This window comes from Mus musculus, chromosome 13 (genome assembly GCF_000001635.26).
Source record: "Mus musculus strain C57BL/6J chromosome 13, GRCm38.p6 C57BL/6J".
In the NCBI taxonomy this organism is placed as follows: domain Eukaryota; kingdom Metazoa; phylum Chordata; class Mammalia; order Rodentia; family Muridae; genus Mus; species Mus musculus.
The window spans coordinates 59,675,177-59,694,783 of record NC_000079.6 but is presented as its reverse complement, the minus strand read 5'-3'; the positions used below and the strand labels follow the sequence as shown (position 1 = coordinate 59,694,783).

At 45.9% G+C, this 19,607-nt stretch overlaps 2 protein-coding genes across 4 annotated transcripts in view; both read left to right on the top strand.

Moving 5' to 3' along the window:
* The first annotated feature begins 680 nt into the window (after window positions 1–680).
* On the top strand, window positions 681–7,382 carry 4921517D22Rik (RIKEN cDNA 4921517D22 gene). 2 transcript variants are annotated; one of them, XM_006517375.2, is made up of 6 exons: window positions 681–747; window positions 1,218–1,399; window positions 3,128–3,226; window positions 3,840–4,335; window positions 5,083–5,246; window positions 5,343–5,606. In XM_006517375.2, the coding sequence occupies exons 3-6, from the start codon at window positions 3,155–3,157 to the stop codon at window positions 5,451–5,453; spliced, it is 843 nt and encodes a 280-aa protein (XP_006517438.1). In that variant the 5' UTR covers window positions 681–747; window positions 1,218–1,399; window positions 3,128–3,154; the 3' UTR covers window positions 5,454–5,606. The 2 variants fall into 2 exon arrangements, with proteins under 2 accessions (XP_006517438.1, NP_899113.1); NM_183290.2 differs by having other exon boundaries at window positions 683–747; window positions 5,083–7,382.
* An 11,617-nt stretch (window positions 7,383–18,999) lies between these two features.
* Golm1 (golgi membrane protein 1) overlaps window positions 19,000–19,607 on the top strand; it is a 40,789-nt gene continuing 40,181 nt past the window's right edge. For both annotated transcript variants that reach the window (NM_001035122.2, NM_027307.4), the window contains exon 1: window positions 19,000–19,057. The gene's annotated coding sequence lies outside the window, so the exon portion shown is untranslated. The remainder of the gene's footprint in view (window positions 19,058–19,607) is intronic.

Here is a 19,607-nt window from a genome sequence, read left to right as displayed (position 1 = left end):
AACAGCCGGTAAATGATGTCTGTGGCAGACATGAAAACCCAGATACCTCTCATACACAAGGTTAGGTGAACACATCAAACCTTCTCAGGGATATGTGCAGCCATGAAGGAGGGAGACCTTTAGAGAATGACCTGGAAGATCTTCAGACTGAATTATCAGAGTAAAACCAAAGTGCAACCACAGCACATACTGCACTCTGTCCTCTGCAGAAGCAAGGGAAACTGACAGAAGAACACTTGTCATGCAGGCCAGTGGTTCCCTGGGGAGGATTTCATTGACACAGCTTAGGAGAGGAGTTTATACTGGCACATAGCACAGGGACTCACAATACACTCAGATCATAGCGAGTTATTACAGTGATGCTGCCAATGGAGAGACCAGAACAGGGCTATACAACTCACTCCCCCAATTGCTCACACTGCAAAAGCACTTCAAAGCTCCAGTGTCTCCTTTGCATGTTGACAGCAAGAGCTGGGGTAAAGTCTAAAGTGAGGAAGTGTAATGTCTCAGTCTCACTTTTGCAATTAAATGCTATAGAAGTGCTTTTCCACCTTTCACTCTCTACCAAGCCCAACCCCGCCCTTACTGTCAAACAGTCACTTCTGTGACCTGAAGGATTTCCAAATGTCACAATGAACAGTGACTTCGTTACTTGCCCTCCACTAAAGCACTATCATACTTCAGTTGGGCCTGGGGCCTACCAGGGGAATGACACTCAGCCTGGGACTTCAGAGACTATTGACAAAGGTGAACTGTGGGAATCCAAGCGGTAGTGCAGGGATAGACATTGTCATGGGGCATTGTGATAGAAGGGTGACAGTGGTAAACCAGACAGGCTGCACTTGTCGGAGGCATGAGAAAGAGGCAAGAGCTCAAAGCTACATGGTGACACATGGCGATGTTTGGGTCATTCCCTCCATAGGGATGAGGACACACTGCCTCTTCTGAGGCTGCTTGAAGAAAGCAGAATCCAGCAGCCATGACTTAGGCTTTACTTTGTTACCACCACCAGCCCTGCCTTAGCTCCTCAGCTCCCTGGGCCTCCTCCATCTTTTCCATACCTGTTCCTACAGATACTTAGGCATGACTTTGGTCCACTCCCATTGCCTGGGGTCCTCCTTGCCCCATATCCATCATGCAGGTTGTCTAGCCTAACGACCAGAGAGGCTGCAAAGGGAAGAGAGTGACACAGTAGAGCTTCCTCTTGTGTTTTCCAGAGCTAGAGTTCGTGAGCAAGCTACCTCCTTTGAACCATGATGGAATACGATTTGTGACCGATGAAAAGAAGTGTAAGGTCAAACTGGATTCCAACCTACGCTGCAGGAACGAACTCTCCCTGCCACGGCAGGCCTGGCAATATTAAGGACACCATCCATCCAACCAAGAAGTCCCTAAGCAGGTACAATCCCTGGGGACCACCCATGAAGCTTGGCTTCCCAATATTAAGCAGATTGATTCCATATTCACCTTCTCTCCTCCTCTTCCTCTTCTTCCACCTTCTCCTCTCTCCATCCTCCTACTTTTCTTGAAATGGGTTTACTATGTACCCCAGGGTAGCCTGTACCTTTCTGTCTGTGCTTTCCAATGCCCAACTACCCATGACAGATTTATTTAGCTAACTTACTTATTTGCATCACAGAGATTGAATCTAAGACCTCGTGCATGCTAGGCACAGGCATGTGCTTTATCATGGAACCAGACCCCCAGATCTATGCAAATCCTACAGCATGAGATTTGACCATCTCTGATTCACCCTGTTCTCTCCTACCCTGACTGCCTGCCCCAGACAACATCTTCTCTTCCTTTTCTTCTCCATGCCCTGCCTCATGTTTCAGAACGTCAGAAACTTTCATAGGCACACCACATGATTGTAGATGGCACACAGGCCCAAGCCTGCACCCTAGCCCGTGATTCTAGGCTTTTAGCCCTTTAGCCACTTACCAGTCCTTCTTCACTGCACACATTTTCTCTCCTATAGAAACTACATCACTGGCTTTATCTCCTATGCAGATGAACTCATACTGTGCAATTAACATTAGGGTTTAGTCTCTAAATTTCATCAGCATGTTTCTCTCTATGTCAGAGTGTTCCTTCAGCATGGAGTTAGAGCCTATCTCAGAACCTGCAGGCTCCCCAACTCCAGACAGCCAGTACCACAAGCCTTTCCATGCTCCTTGTGTCTACTGACTCTTTACTGTCAAGTCTGTCTGTATTTATCACTATGTGATAATCTCCCCAAATATAGGGTTTGGCAGGGTGATATTTCTTCTGTTTGGACTCAGCTTGGATGGTTCTAGTCATCTGGAGGCAGGTCTGAGGCTAAGTTAACCAAATCAACTTCTTATGTGTTTACTGGTTGGTGCAGGCTTCCCGTCCCACCTGGACTCTCATGAAGAAAAACCATCTCTGCACGGAGGCACAGGCTTTTGAAAATGTGGAGAAAAGCCCAGAAAGCCCTACAGGGCCCAGACAACACCATTTACATTATGTCACTCAAACTGGCCACTGGTTAGCAGTGGATGCCACACAGAAGGCCCACTGGAGTCAGATGTGGACGTATACTTATTGATGCAGGAACTGTGTGAATTCTGGGGCTGTTTCAATTTCACCAATGAAATGGTCAGAGCTGCTTCTTCTTCTTCTTCTTCTTCTTCTTCTTCTTCTTCTTCTTCTTCTTCTTCTTCTTCTTCTTCTTCTTCTTCTTCTTCTTCTTTTCTTGTTATTGTTGTTATGAGCTTTTTTTTCTCCTAAATGAATACTTTCTGTGGGTAAGGAGGCAAATGAGTCTTTTCCTTAGGTGAAGTATAATCAATCAAAACATTAGGCAAGAAAATAAAGCATACCATGCAGTATACTTTGGCCTAGGATTAAAGCCTAGCGTATATTTTGTATGAGTATTTGGAGTGCTAAGACAAAGATAGCTACTTGAAACATGATTGACTCGACTAACATAGACCAGTAAGAAAACAAACGAAGCATAAAATCATGTAACTTTAAAGTGTCACATCTACCACATCCAGAATATGTTGCTAAGCGACAGACACTGCAGCACAACTTCTCCTGTCACTCTGCCTGACCTTTGACCTTTGACCTTTGGTTTTGACCTTCTCCTTTGTTCCATTTTCAGGGGCGTGGGGAATCAGATCTTAGCACAATGTCCTCCTCCAGACGGAACACTGGGTCGGCACGGGACAGCAGGGGATCGCTGACTCCCCACCGATGTTTGGTATGAATTTAGAAGCTATGATACCACATGCAGGCGACTTACATTAAAGGACCACATGAGATCAAATCATGAATGCACACAGTTGTGCCGGGCATTGCCTGGGGCACCGGAGTTTCATTTCAGTGACTTCATTTAAAAGCAGGAACACACACACACACACACACACACACACAAAAGCAGGAACACCTTTTATGTGTGTGGGTGCCCTGCCTTATGGGCGCCAAGTGTGTGCTTGGTGCCTACAGAGGCCAGAAGAGGGCGTCAGATGCCCTGGAACTGGAGTTACAGATGGTTGTGAGCCACCAAGTGGGTGCTAGGAATCAAACCCAGGCCTTCTGTTAAGAGCAGCCAGTGCTCTTAACCACTGAGCCACCTCTCCAGCCCAACAACTTATTTCTTTAGCAATGGCCTTAAAGGATGTGTCTTAAATCTGGCTTTTGGATGATGAACCCGCCATTCTGCTTCCTGCTCTCTATGCTCCGCTACTGGTGCAGTTTACTGAGAGAATGACACCTTGCAAAGAGGAATGCTTCTGTTGAGATAGATTACCGTGTGTTCATTGATCTCATGACTTCCATTCCTTCTCTCCCCGCCCCCTCCTCCCCCCGCACAGCTGTCAGATTTATATACATCTCTTCAGAATTTTAACAATGAGAACAAGAAATCTAATCTCCAAAAAGTCTGTGGCACATCATTTAAGGAAGCTCAGGAGACCCTTGAGAAAACCCTGAATGTCTCACCATTGGACAGCTCTGAGACTGTGAGTGGCAATGAGCGCCTCCCTGTGGTCATACAGACTGAGGTTAAGAAAAAGGAGCAGAGGTCACCGTCCATGTCAGATCTACTTCACCAAAGTCTGTTAATGGGTTACATTGCTCCATTGGATCAGGTATACAGCTCCCAGCAGAGACTGGCCCAGGCCGGTATCCCTCCTCCTATACTCGACTTTCCTTATGGTTTAAGAGACGAAGTGCCCTTAGTTGCTCCAACACAACACTTCAGGAAAAGGATTCAAAGCATGACATTCCGAAAACTTCTCTTGTCTTCCGTTACCCCAGGCAGGCTGTTCTACGAAGAAAAATCAGTAAGCCATGTCTCCTCAGAACCAGGTAATAAAAGAAGCTCACCTGGTGGGGGGTGGGGTGGGGTGGGGGTGGGGGGTACAAACCTCACTGAGAATGTAGGCAGATTTCCAGAGAAGACTGTGTGAAGCACGGTCTAGGGTTTGCAGCTAATGCTGTTGCTGCCTATGGTGGCAATGAAATCAAAGAAAGCGTTTTTAAATTCCCATCCTGTGAATGGTATATACCTATTCCAGGGGCTGAGGTAGGATGGCCATTAGTTCAAAGCTAACATGGGCAATTTAGCCTGTGCAATTTATCTAGACCAAACCTGAGAGAGGGAGGGAAGAAGGGAGGGAGACAGAGACAGAGAGATTCAGAGAGACACAGAGAGACAGAGAGACACGAGACACAGAGATGAGCAGGAGGGAGTTAGTCATGATAGAACACTTATCTAGCATGTTCATGGTCTTGAGTTCAACCCTGAAAACCACAAAAGAATAAAATATGAGAATCCAGGGCCAAGACTCACATCCATTATCTGAGAGGTGACTGTGGACCATTCTGAGAGCGGCTCCTCAGGGCCCTGGACTTGAACGGCACCTGTTGTACACACTGTTGTGTTCCTTGTGTGGTCTCTGGTATTCCACAGAAACTCTAGTTAAAAACAAACAAACAAATAAACAAAACAACAGAAAAACACAACAGGACTGAATGAGCCTCAGCTCACTGGAAATGCATTCTGCCTGTGGAGTGTGCTGTTGTGTGACTCTTTCAAAACATGATTCTTTGTAGGAAAGCAGTTCCTGGACCTGGCAGACCTTCAGTGGAGGTATTTCAAGGGGCTTGCGACGTGGGGGAAAGTGCCCAGGATGTTTTCATTCATGGACATAGAGTTCAACAGTGAGAAGAGATTTGTAGGCAGCCAAGGCATGCCTGGCTTTATCTTCCCGCCTCTGGTTCGTAAGACACTGGTGGTTTACCCCCAGGTGGAGTACGATGATTTGGGCCACTATTCTGTTAAGTGGAAAGCCTAATCTACTGAACGTTTCTAGATGTGGATAGCTGCACTTGGGAACCCGGAGTCGATACAAGAGGCAGAAAAGCATGCGATCCACTTTCCTATGCAATATCTGTGCAAAGACTACATTAAAATGATTGTGTGAAGGAAAATTTCCAGTGGATCTGCTAATGTTAGCCTGGTTCACATGTGCGATGCTCATCTGAACAGTGGGTGAAGGGACCTTTTGGTGGATACACAAAAATAGCTCTCAATCAAAAAATGGATCTTTACAATGGTTTCTTTCTTCCTTTGTTTGTTTGTTTCCTTTTATCTTTCTTTCATTGTTTCTTTTTGCCATCAATAAGAAATTTACTTATTTAAGAAAAAAAAAATCCAAATGCTGGCATTGTCCAGAAAATGTCAGCAGGTCATAAAGTTGAACTGTCGAAATGTGTTCACTGAAACATTTTGCTTGCACTAATGCTTTACATCGTGCATATATATTAAAATTCACGCACAAAGGAGTGTGAAGAAGCTGCCAATACCTGATTCTGTCCCCTATGTTTCCACTCACAATCATATACTTAGATACCTTTGACCCCATGGAAAAATATCTAACATTCCGAACCACTGATAACAGGAAGAAGAGAGAAAAAAAAATCCTTTTGAGAATGAAATGTTTCCCCTCATAGTGGACTCTTAAGCACGTTCTCTGTGTATGCGGCGTGCTAGCTGGATATCTTTTGGCATAACTGTTACATGTTTGGCACGGATAGCACTCAAGCTAGTATCTTCAAAACGGCCAACCAGATAGGACTCATTTGCCTCCTACAAAGCACCAGTAGCTGCATTCTGGAAGCACAGATCTGTTTTGAATTCCTGAGCAATTTCTCGCACCAGGCGCTGAAAGGGGACCTTGCGAATCCGAAGTTCAGTGGACTTCTGACAGCCTCTGATTTCACGGAATGCACCCTACCAGCTCTGAACCGATGAGGTTTCTTCACACCGCACACCATCCCCCAGTAGAGGGTTCACTCTTGCTCGAGCGGCTTTTGTAGCCAGTTATTTCTGGTGGGTTTGCATGCAGTTCTCTTTGTGTGAGCCATGGTATGGCCACCTCCTTATTTAGCCCCCTTCTCCTTATCTGGAGAGCGGCAACCGAGAGGCAGCGCTGATGTTAGAGAGTGGCGACGGCTGTGAACACTATAAAATTTTCTTGCCTACCCAAGTTTTCAAGCTGAAGCCCCAGTATTCTACACCTCCCACAGTTAAATACATGGTAATTCCATCACCATAAAAAAGAATTGAATGACACACAAATAGAAGAATTAAAAATGAATATAGAGATCAATGTGAAAACTATCAGTTACTCAAAGTTAGGAAGGACAGAGCAACCATAAAATGAGAACAGGATGACCTGAAAAAAGAACAAATTGAATATCTTAAAAGCAAAAGTTAAATAATTAAAATAGTAATAATAATCCCCACTTTAAGCCCCCCAAATCTGGGTCATTCTGAAGAGACCTGCTAATGACTGAGATGGCTGTACTGGCAAGCTTCTAGCTGTTGATACATAATAAAGGAAGCTATGAAAGATCTGGCTGGTAGAGCAAATGGATAAAGCACAAGACAGCAAAATGGAAAGGAGGTGATTTAACTCAGCATCAAACATTTTGTTATATAATATGAAGGAAAGAGATGGAAGAGAGGGCTTAGTGGCAGAGAACTTATCTATACAGGACAAGGCACCTGGTTCAATCCCCAGGAGTGAAAAAGAGAAAATAACAAAGTTGCACAATTGTACAGAAATGATGAAACACACGAGGACTCTTATCATGTTACTAGCAAGAATTTAGAAATTAATACCACCCCTGGCAACAGTGTAGCAAAACTGCAGAGCATTCAACAGTAAAGGAAACAGGATCTTCCAAAGAAGGGCAAGTTTCACTCAAGCAAATCAGTGGACAGTGGAGTTTAATAAGCATGAAACACTGGAAGGCAAAGGCCTCACACTACAAAGACGGAGGGAAGCCAATTTTCAAACAGTCAAACTCTCTTCAAAGAGCTAGAGGTCAAATAAATGCATTTAAATATATGAGAACCTTACAGTGCTTACTGTCTTCAATCAAACAAAACAAGTTCTAGAAAAGCGAGGTCAATGAGAAGAACCCAGGAGAAATGCCAGCAACACAGCAGAACAGATTAAGGAGCGATCTGATAGATCTACATGACTTTTGTACGTAGTATCACCACACATTAGGACATAACCTAGTATTTAATTTTAGACTGTGATTAAGCTAAGAATGGTAGCACACGCCTGCATACCCAGTGTTCAAGACCACAGGAAGAAAATAAGCATGGGGACCGATTAAGATGCAGAGTAGGACTGCATTTTTAAAAGAGAGAATGGCAGCATATGGCTGTAATACCAAAACTTGGGAGGCAGAGGCTGCCAGATTTCTTGAGTTCTAGGCCAGCCAGAGCAACACAGTGAGACCCTGTGTCAGCAGTACCAATGACAGCACAAAGGGCTCTACATAAGTGTGATTACTATTCCCACAATCCTCTCCTTCCTCCCTCCCTCCCTCCCTCCCTCCCTTCCTCCCTCCCTCCCTTCCTCCTTCCCTCCCTCCCTTCCTTTTTTAACATAGGTGCTATGGATTGAGTTCAAGTACTCGTGTTTGCATGGGAATCACTTACTGACTGGGCCACGCCTGCAGCCTCACTTCTTGCTATTTTATTATCAAAATATTAAAGATACATAAAAGTCAATGTGACGGTTTATATATGCTTGGCCCAGGGAGTGGAGGTGTGGCCTTGTTGGAGTAGTTTTGTTACTGTGGCCATGGGCTTTAATACCCTTGTCCTAGCTGTCTGGAAGTCAGTCTTCCACTAGCAGCCTTCAGAAAAAGATGTAGAACTCTCAGCTCCTCCTGCACCATGCCTGCTTGGATGCTGTCATGTTCCCACCTTGATGATAATGGACTGAACCTCTGAATCTGTAAGCCAGGCCCAATTAAATGTTGTCCTTTATAAGACTTGCCTTGGTCATGGTGTTTGTTCACAGCAGTAAAACCCTAAGACAGTCAACAAAATTGTATAGTGCAAATATTCATAAAAATGACAAAAAAATGTATGATATAAAAGCAACATCAATTTCAAGTTATTAAAGTTTTAGCCCATTGTGGCCAGTTAGTGGTGATGCTTGCCTTTAATCTTAGCACTCAGGAGGCAGAGACAGGTGGATCTCTGTGAGTTTTCAAGGCCATCCTGATCTACAGAGCAGTTCCAGGACAGCCAAGGCTACTTAGAAACCCTGTGTCGAAAAAAATAATTTTTTTAAAGTCCATAATTTCATCTATATTTTGCTGTGTCTGCTGACATATTTTAATGTAATTTTGCCCCTTATATCTTAGAATATTATACATATGTATTTGCATCTCAGATAAACATGGGCACATTCTTTTATAATCACAATAAAATTATTCACCAAGAAAAAGTGATAATGATTCTTCGGCCCCATCTTTGTATCCGTGTTGGACTTCTGTTACTGTGACAAAAACCTAAGAGCAAACATCTAAAGGAGGAAGAACTTATTGGCACATAGTTTTACAATCTTCATTCTGCGTTGGTCCGGTGGCTTTATTGCATGGGCTGTGGCATGGAAGAATACTGATGTGTTTTATAAAACCAAGTCTATGTATTATAGAGTGCGGTATGGTGCAGTGAGAGGGGGTACTTTAGCCAGCCCGTGCTGAGGCATCCCTGCCCCTGAGATACCAGCCATACAAAGGGTCTAGCCTAGAATAGAGTTTATTTGAGGGCATGGGAAGGAAAATTCAGAAGGGAGTAGAGGCAGAAAGTAAGAGAGAAAGAAAGAAACCGGCCAGGAACACATGGAGAGAGAAGGGGAGGAGGAAGAAGGGGAGAGAGGGAGAAAGGGGTCAGAGAGAGAAAAGGGGCAGAGAGTCAGGGAGTTAGAGAAAGTCAGAGAGGGAGAGGCTAAACAGTCCCTTTTAGAGCAAGCCAGGCCTACTTGACTGTTGCTAGGTAACTGTTGGGCGGAGCATAGAAGGACTGCCAACAGTTCCTCCATTTTGGTTTAATTCAAAAAAAGGAGAAACTAGAAACAGGTGGTAGTGCCACAGAAATAGGGTCATTGCGATCTTTAGTTGCTTCCTTCTGACTTTGGGATGAAGTGTCTTTGGGAAAACTAAGAATATGGGGATGGGTATGTGGGTGTTGGTCCAGTCTTAGGAGAGTTGATTGTCTCCTTGCTGTCCTGGGTCTGTGGGACCATCTGTCGGCAGGACAGAGCAGGTCAAGAAGAGGTGTCTGTGTTTGTGAGAATAAACTGGAACATCTGTTGCTTCTCTGGAGCTGTCCTGGATGTAGATTTTGAGTAAATGCCTGGACTTGGCAAGGTGCTGAAACACACACACACACACACACACACACACACACACACACACACAGGAAAATAAAGTTATGTAGGTTTGAGAGAAAAACTTTTCTTAAATGTACATTTGAAACTGTTAGGTCTTGGTGGGTGGGGTGAGGAGAGTCCCCAAACCAGGGAGAGGGGAGGAATCCCACCCTCTGGAATAAATAGCAAGTGTGAAATTAGGCAGGCGTACTTATCCGGATGGAGTCTGTTTGGTCCATGAGATGTAGATCTCGGTGCGTTTCCTGGAGCTTATAAATTTATAGCAGTGATAAGCTTGCTAACGGCATGAACAGTCTTAAAGGTGAGATTAAGGAAGGAAAAAAACCCTTTAATGGAGCAGAAGGAGCAAGAGGGGTTGTTTTTCTTCAGTCGAGGAAACTGAATAAATATACATTTAGCAAAATGAGAAACATTTTAAAGTTTACATTTAAAAGACAATCAAAGGAAACTCGAAAATTCTGATGACCATGTGCATATGATAGCTGAGCATATGGTTTCGTATGAGAAACTCCTTAAGTCTATGGTTAGAAGATAACCGAAGGAAACTTAACATTTGAACTTGTGATTATAAAAGCGGATCGTATCGCGAAATGTTTTATTAGGCTAGGCTGATTTATAAGACCTCTATTGATTAATGTTAGGACAGTGGCATAACAAGGGGAAGAAATGGGAAGCATTTAGTCACTGGAAACTGAGCTTAGTTAAGGAAGTAGCAGAAGGCCGTGTGTTCGAAAGGTCACATCTGAACTTGTGTCTCCTTTATCGTGAAGCCTGTGGGCAAGACAAACCTGTCTGTCTTTGATAAGAGATCTAATAGTCTTAACTAGTTAATGAATTGGCCAAATGAGCTAATATAGTGGTACATTACCTTGGGGTAAGAAGCTAGTGGTCGGTTTTCTAGCTGTAAAGCTGCAGCTAGCTTAGCTGTCAATGTAGTCAGAAATCTTGGAAGAATAAATTATAATCTAGATGCCATATATTAATTAAAATGACAGAGATTGGTCAATAGTCCACTGCCTAGACAATTCTCCCAGGTCCCTGTGGTCTCCATCACAACTCAGGCAGAGTCAGTCTGACCTTCAGGCCCAGAAGATGAGAGTCTTTTTCCTGTGGGGGAGGAATGTGGCAGAAATGATTCACCTCGTCTTAGGCAATAGGAGACATGTAATCAGCCAGGTATCCTCTATTTGTCCAGAGTTTAGGCAGAGCCCTGGCAATGGGCAAGACTATGAAGCAGTGATTCCCAGTGGTTTCCATACCACAATCTAGGTTGAGTCCTGTCACTGTGTCCATATCATCTCAGAGACCTTGGTGGAGGGGTCACTGTTAGAATTTGGGAGTCTCTGCTTGTCACAATAAGCTTAAGCATTTAACGTTATATTTAACAGATTTCTGACAAGATGGAGAGCTAGTGTCTATTAAGCATATCTGAGTTAGATATCTGTGTTTGTTTTTAATTACTTGTTCTTCAATGTATTAGCAAACAAAGAGGTTACATTATACCTTAATGACAGTAGCAAAAACAAGGCTAAATATATCTTTAAGGTGTAAGACTCCCAGGAGCCTTAGCTTACTGGGGACCCCCTGAGTGAACCATGTGGAGCTGTGATCGATGCAAAAAGCAAGAGGAATTTATTGTTCCAGTGCACTGGGGGTCGTCCCAGACCTGAAGGAGAGGTGGCCATCCACGGTGCCTGTATATGGTTTCCAGAGGCAGAATAGAGCATCAGCAACTAGGCACAATATGATTGGTGGAACAGTGCACTCTTTAAACTGATTGGTCTTTAGGGAATGAGGTGACAAGGACTTCCCTTGTCTGAAGGTGGGCAATGGTCCATCCTGCCCTGCGGAAAGTGTCCTCACCCGCAAGTTGGTTCCTACCCTGTGGTCTGCGAAATGTTAATTAGCCTCTCCCATCTGGAGACCTTCCCAAAGTTCCTGAGTTGACCTTTTCAAAAGCAGTGGTCTTTAACCTTTTTAATGTTGTAAATCTTTTATATAAAAATCACTATTTATCAAGGCAGGATAGAACCATATGAAAACTTTATCTTAATTGAAAAGTGTCTTTGGAGGCCTTTTAAGTCAGGCCATTCTCCTAAAGATGGCAGTGAAGTGGGGACCGCCCATAACAAAGATAGTCATGAGCCTGCCTTTAACCAAGCCGACACTGAGGGTAAAATGGTGCTGAAGTGATAGCTCCTCCTGTGGTGTAAAGTCACGTGTTTGTTAGACCTTCAAATGGAGCAGCATTTATCTATAGAAGTGTGGTTATGTATCAGTAGAGACAAATAGACACGTGAGATCTCTCCCTGTCACCGTAGGCACCCTCTGCCTTGCAGGTCAGAGTGGCACAGTGGGTCTGAGCGGCACATAGCCTGTTGTTGCAAGCAGCTGGCCACGGTGGTTCAGTAGAGTAGGATACTGAGCAGGGAGGAGAGCAGGAAAGCCACGAAAGTGCGGGGCAAGAGAACGCTCCCGGGAGGGTTCTCCGCCTGCCTCCTGCCAACCAACTTTGCTTCTTCGGGGCAAGCTGTGTGCCTGTCCTGCCTCCGGGGCTTCAGCCCGCTGCTGGGTCAGATAAGGATCGAGGGAGTGAGTTAAGTCCAAAACCAAATCTGCAGAGTGCCATTAAAGCCAAAAGGAGCAGGAACAGAGAGTGGAGGAAGAAAATAGTTGGGAGCGAAGGTGAGGGAAAGCCTACATAAAAATCTTCTATTTTTGGATCGCTGGCAATAGTTGTAAAAGGGTTTTGGTTTTTGCTTTCCCAAAGAGCCTTTAAGCGGACATTTAGAGTTGTCATCTAGTGGATATTATGTCCAAATTTAGCGTGTAACTTTGGAAGCCTTTAAGACCAGGATATGTCCTAGTAGGGAGCCTGGGATTAGCTGTGAAGACATTCTTTTTGGGTGAGAGTAGAAGTTATTAATCTTATCTCTGCATCCCAAGGTAAATTAATAATGATAAACTAATAACTAATAACAAGCAGCCGGGCTAGATATACCAGGTCATCATGAGGTAACCTAGGGGTCGAACTGCCCAGCGCCCAAGAGGCAGGAGAACAGATTACCTGGCCTAGAATTTTCCAGCAGTGAGTGAAAAACCTTCTCGAGGAGAGAAAGAGAGCTCACCCAAGGGAAGAGGTCCCAAGACAAGGGATGGAGCAAGGAGGACCAATCACGACTGTGAATACCTCCATCCCTGAGGATGGCTGCAAGTTCAACAGCCCTCGCTTGGGACCAGGGGACCTTCTTACTGACCATTGTGAGGGTGGGGGTGAGGGGTGGGGGGAGCTTACCAATTTTCCAGTGTTTGGATGGATAGGTCTAGGGATCAGATAGCTAGAAAGTCCACATGGTGGCAGCGGGAAATGTGAACCTCTGAGTTTGTAAATCTGAGTCACAGCACTAAATGATGTATTTTATAAAACCAAGGATATGTTTTATAGAATGTGGTATGGTGCAGAGGGAAGGCGGTACCTCAGTGGGCTCATGCTGAGGCATCCCTACCTCCCCTGACTCCAAGATACCAGTCATATAAAAGGTGTACTATAGAATAGAGTTTATGTGGGGGCATGTGAAGGGGTTGTTGAGAAGGGAATAGAGACAGAGAAAGAGAGGGAACAGAGAAGAAGAGGGAGAGAGAGAAGGCCTTGGAGAGAGAGGGGGAAGGGGAAGGGGAGAGAAGAAGGGGATCAGAGAGAGAAAAGGGGCAAAGAGTCAGAGTTAGAGAGTCAGAGAGAGGGGGAAGAGGCCAAACAGTCCCTTTTATAGCAAGCCAGGCCTACCTGGCGGTTGCTAGGTAACTGTAGGGCAGAGCATAGAAGGAATGCCAACAAACATTATGGGAAGAGGGGATGGTAGAGAGGAGTTGCCCACCTCATGCTGACAGAAGACAGAAATATGGGACTAGGGACCAGAGAGAACCTTTAAAGGCATACCCCTTCCATCACCTCCCGATAACACTAATCAAAGAGCCCCCAGTGTATTAGCTCACTGACCAAGTCAGACCCTTCATGATGGATCACTTGGTGAGAACCCCCCCCCCCCACCTCTGCACACTGTTGCATGAAAACAGCCTTCAACACACCAGTCTTTCAGATGGTTCTTTAGGGCCAAGTTTACAAGTGTCCACATTCAAACTCTTTTTCTTTTTTAAAAAAGATTTATTTATTATATCTTAAGTACACTGTAGCTATCTTCAGACACACCAGAAGAGGGCATCTGATCCCATTACAGATAGTTGTGAGTCACCTTGTGATTGCTGGACACACCAGAAGAGGGCATCTGATCCCATTACAGATAGTTGTGAGTCACCTTGTGATTGCTGGAACTCAGGACCTCTGGAAGAGCAGTCAAAGCTCTTAACCACTGAGCCATCTCTCCAGCGTCCCCCCACCCCCCATATTCAAACTCCTGTTGTTCAGACTTCTCCTTCAGGTAGGTTTGTAGATCTAAGCAGAGTAACCCATGCTGTGTGCTGTCTCCCTTCATAGGACAGCTCTGTGCTACTTGATCCTTTGAATCTTCTTGATTTCTCAGAATCTCTCGTGACAAAATGGAGCATATTTGCTGATTTGTTGTTGTTGTTGTTGTCTGCCCGCGTGTCCTTGCTGTTTTAAGGGCATCCTGGTCTCATTGCAAAGGTCTCAGTGTGGAGTCTTAATGAGGATTAGTGGCCAATTTTCTCTGCAGAGACAGAGAAATTTCCTGAGCTAGGCTGGGGGATGGGCACGTAACTCAGATTCTTCCCATTGGAATCTTCATTTAGAGTCTAAGCAAGCCCTGGGGCCTGTTGGAGGGTCCTCTTCCCGATTAGAGCTGCTCATTTGTTTCTCTACTGTGCGTTAAGTATGGTTCTAGCATATTCTCAGCTCTGGCTTTGAGGCCAAAATTGAAGAGCCCAGGCTTTGTTTGGAGTAATAGGTGCCAGACCCACAGATGTCACATGGAGATAAGAGAGGGAATGTGGTCCTTTTGGTGAGCACACAGCCTTATCTGTCAGTCCTAACACATCATTGTGAATGTTCTAGGAACAGAGTAAAGGACCGTTACTGTTAGAAGTTATGGGTCTGTGGTAGGCAGAAAATGCACTCTCGGAGCTGTTTATGTCCTTGAACCTGCTACTGCTTCCTTGCCTGCCTGAAGGGACTTTGCAAGTCTTAGGTTGGAGAGTCATAGTGTAAGACTCAGGCAATCCTTAGCTTACTGGGGTCTTCCTGTGTGAACGATGCGGAGTCAGGAACTGATGCAAAAAGCAAGAGGAATTTATTGTTCCAATGCGTTGGGGTTGTCCTACACATGAACGTGAGAGAGAACGACCCCGTGCAGGACATTTGGAGAGTATTTATACAGTTTTCAGAGCAGCAGCCACTAGGCACAATGTGGTTGGCAGAGCAGTGTAACTTTTAAACTGATTGGTCTTTAGGGAATGAGGTGGCAAGGACTTACCTTGTCTGTAGGTGACCAATGGTCGCAGAATGTGGCCGATGGTCAGTCCACCCACTCGCTCAGGTCTGAGGAATGTAATTAAGCCCCTCCCTTCCGGAGGGGAGGGGTGCCTAAGTGCTCCATGACCTTTCTCTTCCAGGAGGGGAGGGGTCTGGTGGAGTTTTCTAAATGCCCTGAGCTGACCTCTTCACTAGTCAGTGGCAGGGAGTAATTCTGGAGTATCCAGGGAGGCTAACAGAAGCACAGGAGTCCTAATGATGACAACACCCTCCTCTCCACAAAAGGCAGACTGTGGAAGCAGGCTTAGACGATACTATGTTGCAGACCCAATATGGAATGTGTACAGCCATTACAAGGTGAGAAGGCTGGGCCATACTCTTCCCCAACGCCCTCGCCCTCGGTTGAATAGCTTGATGGCTGGTGGGGGAGGAAAAGTCAGTTTTCTTTCAAACTCTTACTTGGAGAAACAATGTTAGCAAGCTCCCTCACAGGTAGATGGGTGCCGCCAACATAGTTCAGCACTGAAAGTCTTACCCTAGTGTGGACTATGACATTCCCATAGCTGCACAAGAATGGAGTGCCCCTCTCCGCTGACTTTTTTCAGCCTATATGTTCTAGCATCTTCTGAGGCCAAGTTCAGCTTGGGCAGAGTTACAACCAAAGTAAGGGGCATATAGGAAGGCATGGTTGCTATCTCAGATGAGGGCTGAGGGCCTCCCTCTCTATGAGTTAATCAGTCGGCACTGTCAAGTGCTCACAGCTGCCCTCGTGAAGATGTAATGGCCTCTCTGCTCTGAGGATGGTGTTCTGTCTGCTCCTTCCTCCAGCTCCTACAGTCTTTCCACCCACCCCTCCACAGCATCCCTTGAACCTCAGTTGGGCTGATACAGATAGATGGTGAGTTCTTCCTGATGATTGGACCATTGTGGCACAGCACCAGTAGAGCCAGCATCTTCACCAAATATAAACATCTGCGGTGGCAATCCCTGAAGGGGGTGGCTGATGGCAGCTACTTTTGTGTGAGCAGGTGTCATCACGAGGCCATTTGATAGGTGCAATGTATGTGTTTAACAATAGCAGTAGCTTTCTCACCAGGGCTATGTTTGTGTGTGTGTGTGTGTGTGTGTGTTGTGTGTGTGTGTGAGGAACAATGATTCTCACTTCATCATAAGAGTGTGGAGATGGGGCTGGAGAGATGGCTCAGTGGTTAAGAGCACTGACTGCTCTTCCGAAGGTCCTGAGTTCAAATCCTAGCAACCACATGGTGACTCACAACCATCCGTAATGAGATCTGACTCTCTCTTCTGGTGCATCTGAAGACAGCTACAGTGTACTTATGTATAATAATAAATAAGTCTTTAAAAAAAAGAGTGTGGATATGAAGATAATTGAAATCCAAGCAGTTTATTTTGCTGATTTGCAGTTGGAAGTCAGCCTTGAGTGGCAGGCCCACTGATTGAGTGCAGAACTACCTTACAAACTAACAAGCAAGGCACCCTGCTCTGTGAATAATAATAAAGGCACAATCTTACAGATCATCCTGGTTTCCTATCCTGTGTCTTTTACTCAACAAACCCCACAGGGATTCATCTCTACCCTTCCACCCCATTTTATTTTATTTTATTTAAGATTTACTCATTTATTTATTTTATGTATATGAGTACACTGTCGCTGTCTTCAGACACAACCAGAACAGGCATCAGATCCCATTACAGATGGTTGTGAGCCACCATGTGGTTGCTGGGAATTGAACTCAGGACCTCTGGAAGAGCAGTTAGTGCTCTCTTAACCACCGAGCTATCTCAACAGTCCCTTTCACCCCATTTTAAACCTTTCAGAGGGGCTGGAGAGCTAGCTCAGTGGTTAAGAGCACTGACTGCCCTTCCAAAGGTCCTGAGTTCAATTCCCAGCAACCACATGGTGGCTCACAACATTCGTAATGAGATCTGATGCCCTCTTCTGGTGCTGTCTGAAGACAGCTACAGTGTACTTAGATCTTTTCAAAATAAATAAACCTTTCAGAGGTATGGCATTGCAAGCTTAGCAGGGATCTATTTTCTGTTCAATTGTCTCTGGACTTAAGCTGCCTCAAGGCAGCTTTGAAAATGAAGCACCAGACTCCTTCTTGTAACTTCTAGCCAGTGGGAAAGTTGCTGGAGGCACCCAGGACAATTTGTGCACTATTGGACGAGGTCTTGCCTGAAATACTGATGGCATGGCACACAGAGTCCCCAGCCTACCCCGAGGTGACAATCCTCCTTCGGCAGCCTTCATTGTGCCTTCTAGCAGTACAAAAACCACTTGGGGGACTTCCATTCGATTTCTCCATGTCCCGTAACCATACTGTGCAGTGCTCTATAACAGGGTCTTAAAGTTTGGTTCTGGCATGCAGTCAACAGCACTGATATTTATCCATATGGTTTCGTGGCCAAGAACCCCTCAGGAGAACACTCTGGGAAGCTGATTCTGGATTAATAACCTCAAGGTTTCAGGCACTTCCTCCACCGGTGCAGGTCTGGGTGTTTTCTAATTATAAACCACTGGGTAGGAGTGTCCTTAACAACTTCCCTCTGCTCTGAGAGTCCTGTCTAGAAAAGCTTGTCTTAGTCACCGATCTTTTTTTTTTTTTTTTTTTTTTTTTCTCGAGGCAGGGTTTCTCTGTATAGCCCTGGCTGTCTTGGAACTCACTCTGTAGACCAGACTGGCCTCGAACTCAGAAATCTGCCTGTCTCTGCCTCCCAAGTGCTGGGATTAAAGGCGTGTGCCACCATGCCCCACTGTCACCGATCTTTTGTTGTGAGGAGATACCATGACCAAGGCAACTTATAGAAGAAAGGATGTAATTGGGGGCTCATTAGTTTCAGAGAGTCAGTTCATGACCATCATGGTGGGGACCGTGTCAGTAGGCAGGCATTTGTTGGAGCTGTAGATCTTACATCTTATCCACAACCACAAGCCAGAAGGCTGGGGAGACTAGACCTGGCTTGGCTTGGGTTTGTGAAACCTCAAAGCCCGCTCCCAGTGACACACACACACACACACACACACACACACACACACACACACCTACCCCAACAAGGCCACGCCTCCTAGTCCTTCTTAAGCAGTTCATTAACCAGGAAGCAGACGTTCAAATGTATCAGGTAATGGGGTGGGGGTGGGGCATTCTAAGCCAAACAACCACAAGTTGTCTCTTGGGAAAACAAAATAGAGAACATTTTCCATCTCAGCGTTGGGATTACATGCATGATTCCAGTCACTGCTCAAGTGTTTATTGTTTATTCAAGAAATGCTCAGGGTAGAACAGGTTTCCTTACCTAGAGAGGAAAATTGGGACGCCTTGAAAGAGAGATTCTTCTACAACCCTAGCCATGCATTAAGAAAGGGAGACTTAGAAGGGCCTGAGCAAGTGGGGGCCGGAGTGAGAAAGAAAAAAAGGGGGGGGGGGCGGGGAGGCTTAAAACGTGTGATTGACACCAGTGTTCAGGGTCAGAATTTAGGACCGTGCATGGCAATAACCAATGATTGGTAAATATCGTCAGAGTTAAGAATTCGGAGGCAGAGGTCGGAAAGGCTCCGTGAGTTCGAGACCAGCCTGTTCCATACAGCGAGCTCCAGACCTGCCTGGGTTTTATAGAGAGAGCTGTCCGGAAAGACAAAATCCTGCTTCTCCGCAAGTAACCTCAGGGGTCACCATTGGCAGTGTGGCGGACAGGGAAGACTGCGGGGCGGAGAGCTGGAGGAGGAGGGCGGCGCCGAGGGGCCGGGGCCAGGGCTGCGGCTCCGCCGGAAGTGCCCGCCCGCCCGCTCGCCTGAGACGTCCTCGGCAGAGACCGCGCGGACGAGCGGACGGAGCGCCTCGCTGCCCCGCAGGTGAGCTCTCCCGTGGGATGCAGCGCGGCCACCGCCCGCGCCTCTGCTCCCGCTCCTCGCTTCTCTTCTCGGCCGCCGCCTCCTCCCCTCGCCTCCCCCGCTTCTCCGTCCCTCCCTTCCTCGTCATCTCTCTTTCCCTCTCCTCCGACTGTCTTCCCTCTCGTCCTCTCCTCCCTTTCTTTTCTCCTCCTCCTGCCCTCGTCCCGCCCCGGCAGACCCTGCAAAGTGGCCCCTGAGTCCCCCGGGTGCAGGGTCGGTCGCCAGCCACCGGCAGCTGCAGCCGGCTTTCTAGGATGCTTCTTGCCTGGGTGGAACACCCTAACAACTTTTGCTCTGTTCTGGGAGCAGTCGCTGGGATTTTGATACTCTTTTCTGCACTGTATTTAAAACCGTTAGAGGTTACTTTAAGAATGTAAAACAAGATCGGGAAACAGTCCCAGTTTTGAGGAGTTCTTCCTAGCAATTTACGAATAGTGAGGTCGGGAAAGTCTGTGTGTGGGCTAGCCGTTTTCCGCTATCATCTCAACGTGTGCTAATAACTTTTTTTCTG